The following is an 11,504-nucleotide window of genomic DNA, read 5'->3' as shown; positions in this document are numbered from 1 at the left end:
TACAGAAGAGGGCGTTAGAAGGCTGATCCAGGAACTGTAGCGCACAAATGCTCGGTAACATTTGAACAGACCAATCAGCGCTCAGAACACGCGCCTGGCTCCAGAGCCCCTCCCACTTGTCCCCCATTGCCCAATCATGATTAAGCGGCGGTTAACGCCTCGGCAGCGGCGGATTCAAACGGAAGATGAAAGATGGCCGCGGAGAAAGACACCGATGTAAATAAACGAGACAGAAGGTAACCAAGATTTATTTACAAAAAATATTCGCTTAATACACACCGTCTGAAAAGACAGTAAAATAGTTACACTTTTGAGTAACTGCGAAGAAACTGCTGGATATGAGCGCCGAGGTAGAAACACAAGTGTCTTTTACGAAATGCTTTGTGCCTACGAAACGCAAATAACACACACAATAACATTTTTACCACAGATCCTGCTATATAACCTAAGTTACTCGAGTTATATATAGTTTTTGTAATGTATGTATGCATGTATGTATATGTGTATGTATTTATTTTAATGCCGTAACTTTGAATGGGCATAAACACAATGTACCATGGTAATACCGTGTTGAAGAACTGTAGAAAATCATGTAACTTAACGTTAAATTCCTCTGTAAGTTACATGAATGTGGGAAGCTTTCAGTCCATAATTCCATGTTATTACCATCTGAAACAGTCACTGTACTTTTCATTGCCATCGAAACAGGAATGAGTTCAAGTGACACTGACAGTTAGGATTCACAAAGTGTTTTACCATGGTAATGGTTGGTAAATAGAAATGCCATCTAAAGAATAAGACCATTTATAGAGATCAACAGATCTGAAGTAATTTATCACAATTTTATGCTCGTGATTCTTCAGTCAATGTTTCCATCACTGTCTTTGCTGGATAAAATTAAACATGTATATTAATTTACAGTTTATGGCCTTCAAAAGAAAAGGAAAAGTCAAGTTTTAAACACACATGACTAGTTATACCATTATGATGTTCAAATTCAACTTGATGTCATGTAGTGTAACCATCAAGTAAAAAGGAATAACATATTGTACTAACAATGAAAATTGTCTAACGCAATTATTAATTTCAGTTAATATTAATCTCAAGATGTACAAATATCTGATTCAAATCTAAAGTTATATCTGTTAACATTAGTGAACGAACAGTTGTTTATATTCATGTTAAAGATGAATGAATACTTTAATGAATGCATTGCTCTTTGTTAGTTTATTTGTTAACTAACCTTAACTAATGCAACCTTTTTGTAAAGTGTTACCATATTTTCCTTACATCTTAAACATTTATATGAGTGTAAACATCTAAGTTATTATTTCAAAACTTTTTTTTCCTGCATATTGGTCGCACTACATAACAAAAGTTTTCAAATATTAATAAAAAGTGGCAGTTTTGTGTGTGTGTGTGTGTGTGTGTGTGTGTGTGTGTGTGTGTGTGTGTGTGTGTGTGTATGTATGTATGTATGTATGTATATATATATATATATTATTAATAATAATATATATATATATATATATATATATATATATATATTATTATTAATAATAATACGATTTAGCCATTACTACTTACTAAGGTTTTCTATTCAAGAATCAAATTATTTTGTATTATAAATAATTATATAAATATTATTTTCACAACTTTAATGTTAATCATATGGGCCTATTTTATTTTGATTTTTATTATTATATTATTCCATGTGCGATATTGAAGAAAAATGTGATATGCAATACCTTGTTAAATAATGTGATATTCGATATGCGATACGATATTGCTTTAAGTGTGTACAATTTATTTAAATTATATAAAAAATAATTTCTGTTCATTTTTCCTGGGAAAAGAACCAAGTTCCATCGCTACAACTTCTGAAAGTGACCAGCAGTGTTTTAGCAACAATTAATGTCACAAATCTGACAATATAATTTTAACATCAATGTAAACAAACAAAAAATGTAATGCCAATATTAAAATACAAAAAAACCTCTTTGCTTGACTTGGTAATATATAGTTATATCAACCTAAAACTTAACATCAAGAACATCTAGGTAAACAAAGATACCTGAACTAGGGGTGGACAATTATTTCATTTATCTTTATTAAAAATAAGAACAAAACAGTAGTCTTCACATGAATTAAATATACACTGATACATAATAAAGCTACAAAGGTTATTCAGCCAAGAGCACTGAGTGATTTTCTCTTTTTCTTCTGTTGTTTGACAGACAGCGGCAGGTTTACTGTATTAGCAGGCTGTCACTTTAAGACCTAATGCACGGATCCTATTGACATGCATTCGGTTTCTTTCCCCAACTGATATTGTTCAGTTAAAGCATAACCGACTGCGTTTACATGAATCGTCAAGACAGCCATTTTGACATAACTGTGTGTGTATTTGACAGTTTGAGTGTGTAACAAGACACAAAACGGAACTGAAGGGATCACACGCTTTCAGAGAGGCGGCTTGTGTGTATGTTTCGGTGTGTGTGTCAGACAGCGTGAGACTGCAAGGAGTTGTTTTTCACAAGTTTTTGCGTTTAATAACTCTTTTTAATGTCAAGCAAGTCACATAAGTAACAGTCGTGTGCCCAGTCTCTGCTATATGTGTTGACCTAAAACGTACACTTTTCACAATGTTGAAGTAGCCTATTAAAATCATTCAGATATTGCGTGCCGTTGCGTATATATGCGTATCGCGATATGTAAATTTGCGATATTTCGATATATTGTGCAGTCCTAAGTAAACAAACACGTATTAGGCTTAAACTGTGACAGAATTAAATTGTTAATCGCAATTGTTTATGACAATTAATCGTCAGCACTAGGGGTGCTCCGATTGATCGGCAACCGATCTCGATCGGTCGATAATCGCTTTGGGATGATTGATCGGCGGTCTCCAAAAAGGCCGATCTCATGAACCGATCGCAGCTGACGACACATAAAACCCGCACCTGCCGTGAGAGCTAGGGCATGATATGCAGCGACACCGTCTCATTCTCTTTCCAGCGCGGGTAAAATAATTATAATGCTGAAGGTGAGGTACAATTCATATTTCTATATTAAATAACTTACGCAGTCATTTGAAAACTTTCTGTGGGACGTAAGTTCACAAACAGCGCGCGTGAATCACCACGTGCGTGCACGCTCTCTCTCCCTCAAAATGCTCAAATTGCTTCACATCAGCGCATCGCATCTGCACTAAAATCAAGCTGCACAGTTGACACAGGATTTGCCACTTGCACAATCGAGGCAGTGTCGCATCGTCACTAAAGTTTATAATTTGCATTTATTTTTAAGTCTTGCCAGTGTTCAAACCGCACTCGCGCGCACGGTCTGGAGAGACACACACACAGGCCATCTCACAAAAAGCTTGCGAGTACAAATTGCGCTGAAATGGTCAAATACACACAAAAGTATACTAAATGACCGTCTTGACGAGTATGCACGTAAACCCAGTCGTGACTCGTGAGTGAACGTTTGTGCAGCTGCATGTAACCGTAACCGTATCCGTGTTCGCTCTTAAAGTGACAGCTGTCAAATAAACTGCTGCTGTCTCTGAGTTTCTCTTTGTCTTGTGTTGTTTGATGAACCTTTATGACACTCACTGCTCTTGAATGACTAACTTTTGCAACCTTAAGTGTAAGGATTAATCTAATTTAATTTATTCAGGGAAGACCAATATTAATTTACATTTGATTTCTTATTAAATGTCTTCAGTATTTCTTACCTCAATACTGTTTAGACCTACCTGAAAAATTGTTTTTAAAAACAAAAATGCACTGCATGATCAAATATTTAGGTGAGATAATTATATACATTTATTATATACATTTAAATGGGAAAGATGGCCTACGGTAGCCTTAAGTTATCTCATTTTCTAAAATAAACACTTGGTGGTTCTTCAAGATCTTGACTCAGTTAATTTAGAGTTAGTTTCATTTCTACAAATGGTGCAAACTCTGCAAGATTATAGATAAAAGATTCCCATTCCCCTGCCATTCTGTGATCGGCAGTGATCGGCAATCGGCAGATCATGATCTTGGTAATCGGTGATCGGCCCCAAAAATGCTGAACGGAGCATCTCTAGTCAGCACACAATTCATAATGGTGACAGGCCTAGTCATGAATGAATGAATCTATAGATGAACTATAAAATGACTGAGTCGTGTGTATCCGTGGGTTCACAGGGGCACGGTGTGTAATGTTGTGATCAGTCAGGAGTCCGAGACGGGCGGCGGTGGTGACGGCCAGCCTCCCATCATCTTCAACCCTGACTTCTTTGTGGAGAAACTGCGTCATGAGCGCGCGGAGGCCTTCACCGAGCTGGTGCTGAGTAACGTCACGCGGCTCCTGGACCTCCCTGGGGCCGAGTTCTCACAGCTACTAGGCGAAGAGGAGCCCAAGACCCCCAATGGCACTGCGGCGGCAGGCTTCTTCCGCTCTTTCAACTTCCTCAAGCGCAAAGGTCAGGAGGTTTGGGGAGCCAGCCAGTTTTCTCTTTGTATTTCTTTCTTTAGCTTTTTCCCGTTTTAGCCTGCGGTGAACATTAATTCTTCCTCATGCGTTCGACACATTTACAACCAGCCCGTTGTCAATATGGCTTTAAGCTTATTACGGAGGCCCCGGGGATTCTTCAGACTCTATCGACATAATCTATTGAGTAACCGTCAGCGTGAGAATTACATCATCTGTTTTGGGAAGTTCTCTGATCGCTCCTCAAGTCCGTTTCCTGCCATCGGCTCCTGCTATCGACTGGCTAGCTCTAGATTAATTACCGTCTAGCTAACAGTGACGGCTGAAACAAAAGTCAAGACCTCACTGCATTCAATGTGTGACCAACTGTATTTGTTTCCCAAATCAAGTGAAGACTCTGATATAAAGACGTAATTCAACAAATTTGACCCTAAATACATTCTTAAAGGGCATTTTGCAGGTTACATTTTTTTCGAGATTAATTTATAACCATATGAAAATACCATATGAAAAGGTAATGCAGGATTTAAAATGTTTTAAAAAGACATAAGAGCACAAATTTAGTAGATAAAGTTTCTTTGACCGTTTGGAAAAAGCGCTTCTTTTTCAACATCGCGTCATATTACGTCACGAGAGTCGCTTGCCGAGCTCTGCGTTGGCTCAGTGCAGAATAGGTTGGTGTTCAGTGCGAGTATGTGTATTGTCTGTAGTTTTTCTATTCCAATTTATCATTGTCATGGTAAATTATTGTGTCCAGCCTGTCAGGACATCGAGTTCACACATCCGGTTTTGGCATTTTTAGATGCGGAAGTAAAATTTTCTCACAAAAACGACTCCAAAAGCCTTAATAGTGTATTTATAAGTATATTTTATAGAAAATCTAGTTCCTACATTATTTTTCTATACATTGACTCACTGGAGTCTCTAACCTGCAATATGCACTTTAAGCCTTGTGCGTCCTTAAAGGGATAGTGCACCCAAAAATGAATATTCTCTCATCGTTTCCTTAACCTCAAGTTGTTCCAAACCTGTATGATTTTCTCTCTTCTGTTGAACACAAAAGAAGATATTTAGAAGAATATAGGTAATCAAACTGATCTCGGACCCCATTGACTTCCATAGTTTTTTATTGAAATTTGGAGCACAACTCATTTAGATGTATGGCTTTGAGTTTCTAGCAGTTTTTGAGTTCAATAGTTTTATTAAATGTATTAATATATGTAAATGTAATTCAATATAAGGTCCATAAACTTAAACCTCTATACATTTTTTCACTTCGGCAATAATCTGTCAAGGCTTTTCTTTAAAATCAGACCAAACTTAACTCTGGCACAGATATTTTTGTTGTTTCAGGACCTCAGAGTAACTGCTCATATGTGGGCACTGTCAGTGCATTATTCATAAAAAATTATTTACACATTTAAAGACAAAAGTTTGAGTTCAGTCCGATGTGACACTGAAGACTGGTGTAATGATGCTGAAAATTCAGCTTTGATCGCAGGAATAAATGACACATTACTATATATTCACATAGAAAACAGCTGTTTTACATTGGAATAATATTTCACTGTTTTAACTGATTTTTTGATCAAATAAATACAGACTTGGTGAGCAGAAGAGACTCTTTCAAACACAAATGTAAAACGACATGATGCATAAATTTGGCATCTTAAATTTTACATAAATACTTATTTGTTACTTATAGCTATTTGATGATATGTTGATTTATTTTATGGTCTCCGCTACATTTAATTTCAAGGTGTATTTAATTTCATAAATCATTAGGTTTATTGAAATCCCTCTGTAGTTGCACTGAAGACAATTCAAAATAAACATTTTCCTGAAAATATTTTAATAATTTGCTTTAAAGAGCACCTATCATGGAATTTTGAAATTTACCTTTCATGTAGTGTGTAACATAGATCTAAGTGAACAAAAACATCCTGTGATAGCTTGAAATATGACAGTGCACCGTATATATAGTTATTTTCTTTCAAAAGTAAGAGTCGACTCGGAGTCATTTTTAAGAATCGTTAGAAGACCGAAGCTTTTTCTCTGACTAGATGACGTCAACTTGTCAAGTTATTTGAATACGATACGCCCACTTATTGCGCTCCAAGACGCCAGTGAAAACTAGAAAACATCATGGCGACGAGACGCTGTGTTCTGAAGTGCCACTCAAAAGCAAACTTCTTTCATCTGCCCAAGGATGAGCATTTGAAGACTAAGTGGCTTGAAGACAAACCATACATCGTCGCGATTGTGTGTTTATTAGTCGTCAAATGTATGTTTCGCGATCTCAGGAAGCTTTTATTATGGACTTCTATTATGGCACATGGTTCTTCTTCGTCTGTCTGTACCATATATGGACTACATGTGCACAGAGCGCCCTCCGGCTGCCAGTATGAATTGAAAACAACACATAAGAGACTCAATCGCTCATGATTAGGCTATAACTGCCCATTTTGAGGAAGTATTGAATAAAAAATACTCCTCTGTTTAGAAATTTGACACAGACATATGAGAATCTATCAATATGTCTCCTCATCTGCACACTTTTGAACTAAAAGCCCTGAGGGATGTTGATTTGTCGCATGTCTTCGTGAGGAGAATATTTTTATGAGTTTTTTTATGAATGAGATCAGCTGAGGCTCATATTACAATCAAACGTACAGACGCGGTTTTCATATTCATAACTCCTGACACATATTAACAAATTACTGTCACTATAAGACTTTGATGGGCGTTCCGTTTCCGAAAATATCTGCACAGACTATACCAATCACAACTGACTGGGTCATCGGACCAATCACCGCTGATTAGCGTCACGTAAAGGCGGGGTTTTGAAAAGTGAATCACTAAAGGAATCATTTGAGAATCGCTGTCAAAACAGGTAAAAATAAATGCATATTATAAGAAAACTAAAGTCTTTTTTGTCATTGCATGCATGCAAAACTGTTGTTGGGGACTTCTAAAACAATATTTGGAACATTTTAAATGCCATGATAGGTGCTCTTTAAGCTGACAGCACTTTTTTTCACCCTTCACACCCAGTAAGGTTAAGTTTTCACAGCTGAATGGAAACATTTTGATGTCAAAAATAATATTTTTTTTGCACTTTTTTACAATAAATACAGATAATATTGCCTTTCAACCAGTGAGCAAACAAAAAAATGCAAATATATATGCAAAAATAAAATGCAAATTTAAGTTTTAAAAATTCTTTCTGTAACAAACTAGGGCTGTCAATTGAGTAAAATAATTGTAATAAACAGTAACAATACATATACAATAACAGCAACTGATTTCATTTGGCATATTTATTATTGGCGAGATGTTTCATTGTTCAATAACTGATGATCTTTATTTCTCAGACAAAGGCGTTGTGTTTGGCATGCCCCTCACAGAGGAAGGAATAGCCCAGATATATCAGCTCATCGTCTACCTCAGCAAAAGTAAGTCCAGGATATTAAACGGCTCTTAATCAAACACAGACGCCCTCAAAAACATTTGGACATGTGAGGTGCGTCACGTTAGCAAAAGTACAGCAACGTTTCTTGCTCTTACTCAAAATGCCTGATTGTGCTGATCGCTTCTCAAATGATTTTGCTGGATTTTCTTGTGGAATTACACCAAGCAACAACAATATTCAGCAATATTTTTCCTTTTTCACAAATATATGCAAAGGAAACTGATCGGGTTGCACGATATATATCGTTTCAGCATCGACTTTGCGACTTAGTCAAATCACAGGATGTGCCATGTTAAGAAAGCACATTAATTTTCCATGAGTGATGTACAAGAGAAGTCTGATAATAAACTCTGATTTAAGGATGTTTGACCGGTTTGGTGTGACCAAAGATGCGTTATGTTTGAACCTGCAGGTTTACTGCTTTTAAACAGCATTTGGATAAATTCATCGACACTGATAATATGCAATTAAAATATCAAGGGAAATTATCAACAAAAATGATTTGTCATAATCGTGCAACCCTAGTTCTCATTCAAAAAAGTCTTCAGCGTAAATGTCATTTTTAAGCATTTTTGACTTCATTGGATTGGTATGAAACTTGCTTTCTTAAGGTTTTGGCACTTGCTGTGTAAAATTATGGACATGATTTCAAAATAATCCTGAAAAAATAGTCACACTTGTGTTGTTCGTGGTCAAAAATGAGTGCATTGGGAATTAATGGGAAACTAATTTCATCTAGTGGAAGCATTTGGTACTGCAGCTTACGGAAGAGGGTTAGGGCAAAGCAATAATAATAATAAAAATAAAACCATCTCAAGATTAAAGTCATTATAATGCGAGATTAAACTCTTAAATACAACGATGAGAATAAAATTATTACATTTTGAAGTTTCGAGAAAAAACGTTACATTTAGAGAAGTCGAAATAAAATGTTGAGAATAAACTCTTTAATTTTGAGAACTCTTTTTCCCCGAAATGTATTCTCGAAATGTATTTATTCTCGACATTAATGAGTTTTGAATTTTGAGAATAAAGTTGTCACATTTCGAGAAAAAAAGTCTAAATAAAATGTTGAGAATAATTACATTTCGAGAATAAAGTTGTTGTGTTTCGTGTTTTATTTAGTTTCAGCATCGACATTGTGACAACTTGTTTTGGGAATTATATATTTCATATGAAAATTGAAAATAGTATTTTTGTGCATTTTTCATAACAATAAACTTAAACTTCTATTACTTAAGTTCACTTTTTTCAATCTTTCATGTGTCGTCTTTTAAAGGTCCCATGGCATGGCATTTTTCTATTATTTTATAATGTTTCCTGAGGTGTACTTATATTGTTAGTATGATTTTTACATCATAAAATGTCATAATTTAGAAATAAAAGGCATTTTGTCTATACTGCTGTTTGCCCTGTGGCTGGCTGCCCTGTTTCAAGAGGCGTGTCTGCTGTGAGACTTCAGTAAAAACGCCCACTGTTGTGATTGGCTGACATCTTTGCATTTGATATGAGCGGAGGGGGCGTGGTTTAACGAGGTCTACGACGCACGAGCTGCTGCCAGAGAGACGGATGGACCTGAGTTCACTTCTCATCAGTTCTCTCAGCATGTCTCAGTTCAGGGTGAACTGTTGTAGTTACTAGAATACACTTCAGGTTATTAGTTTATTTCTAGTCGGAGGGGCTGTCACTCATGTCAGAAAGTTAGAAACTTTAGTAAATTATGGATCAGCGCTGACTCGAGACGCGAACCGTTTAGAACGATTCAGTCCGATTTGGTGAACTGGTTAGGTTCACTAAAAAACCAATTCAAAAGAATGATTCGTTCGCGAACCGGACATCACGGAGACGGAGCGATTGCTAACAAAGTTATTTATAGTAACTACTGAGTTGTGAGAGCGCTGTCTGTCAGCGCGAGTTTATTGTGTTTGTATCTGAGAGTTCTGAATAAACACGAGTCCCAGTCACACCGAGTCCGTCTTCATCATTATTCTACCAACTTTGTAACACATGCAATGTACCATTACAGCGAGATGAACGATTTAGTAAGTTTGATTAAAGCATTATTTCTAGATATGTTCCAATCATATGAAAAGCGTCAGTGACGCGCATTGAGTAACGTTACACAGCGCAAACAAAGACACAACAGCAGTAATCGAATGTAATCCAGTTGATTGTGGGGAAAGCTGGCTAGCCTAGCCGGATACCCTCACGCTTACCCCCCTTCTGCTTAATCTCACGCCGCGTTTGGTGCCTCCGCTGTGGGCCAGATGCAGTACTGGGGGTCGGGGATGTTGAAGGCCGAGCTTCGGCGTGCGTGAGGTTTATCTCTAAAGATGTGGCTCTGCCAATGTTGAGCAGAAACTCCCGACTGTATGCACATTTAAGAACAGATAGACGCGACGAGGACGTACAAAAACACTGACTCACAAGATAGAAAACACAGTTCTGTCGGGAGAGAGAGAGAAGCCGCAGTGTGTGCACGAATAATAAATAATTAGCTACACATCAGAAATCACTGATCACAGATCAGAAGGAACTGAAAAAAGACTTCTGTTTTCATTTGTACATCCAAACACTGAGAAACTGCCAGCATTCACTCGTTCACAAGCTATGATCTCTCGAGCGCTTGCATGGGCGTGCCAGATTCTCTGGGCGGAGGAAAGGGAGGAAACCGTTCCTGCTTGGACGTCAAACCAGGAGACTTCAGGATTGGCTCGTCTGGCCTGTCATTTTCTCAAAGGCAGAGAAAGACAGCCAGAACTCGGTTTTACACAGATCAACATTTCTATCCACTTGGGGACAATATTCAGGCTAGGGGAACTCATATTAATGTTGAAATACCTCATAAAATGAAAATTTCATGCCATGGGACCTTTAAAGGAGACCAAACTTTTGCTCTAAAGCATAAAGATTTATGACTGGTTAACTTGGACATTTAAATTTGTCTCTGCTCAAAAAGTGAATAAATGGATTACAACTGCAGCATAAAATATAATTTAGTACCATAAAATCCCCTTAATGGAAAACACACCACTATTTTTTAAAAATAGGCTCATTTTCCAACTCCCCTAGAGTTAAACAGTTGAGTTTTACTGTTTTCGAATCCCTTCAGTCGATCTCTGGGTCTGTTGGTAGCACTTTTAGCATAGATTAGCATAGATCATTGAATCTGATTAGACCGTTAGCCTCTCGCTCAAAAATGACCAAAGACTTTCGATATTTTTCCTATTTAAAGCTTGACTCTTCTGTAGTTACATTGTGTACTAAGACAAACGGAAAATGAAAAGTTGTTATTTTCTAAACCGTTATGGCTATCAACTATACTCTCATTCCTGTGTAATAATAAAGGAACTTTGTTGCCGTACCATGAGTGCAGTAGGTGCAATGATATTACGCAGCGCCTGAAAATAGGCTAACTTCTTCCGTCAACATAACCAACCGCGACAACCTGTTTGCGCAGGGAGCGTGCTGGGAACTATTTTCAGGCGATATATACACTCACCTAAAAGATTATTAGTAACACCTGTTCAATTTCTCATTAATGCAA

The 11,504-nt window shown here is 37.0% G+C and overlaps 1 protein-coding gene across 1 annotated transcript in view; it reads left to right on the top strand.

Moving 5' to 3' along the window:
- The first annotated feature begins 176 nt into the window (after positions 1-176).
- The window catches only part of arhgap19 (Rho GTPase activating protein 19), a 30,186-nt gene continuing 18,858 nt past the window's right edge, over positions 177-11,504 (top strand). Inside the window, exons 1-3 of the mRNA XM_079807649.1 lie at positions 177-236; positions 4,200-4,477; positions 7,860-7,940. Coding sequence (XP_079663775.1) covers positions 193-236; positions 4,200-4,477; positions 7,860-7,940 — 403 coding nt within the window. The 5' untranslated portion in view covers positions 177-192. The remainder of the gene's footprint in view (positions 237-4,199; positions 4,478-7,859; positions 7,941-11,504) is intronic.

This window comes from Gobio gobio, assembly GCF_949357685.1.
Source record: "Gobio gobio genome assembly, chromosome: 24".
Taxonomy (NCBI): domain Eukaryota; kingdom Metazoa; phylum Chordata; class Actinopteri; order Cypriniformes; family Gobionidae; genus Gobio; species Gobio gobio.
This window is presented reverse-complemented; position numbering and strand designations above follow the sequence as displayed.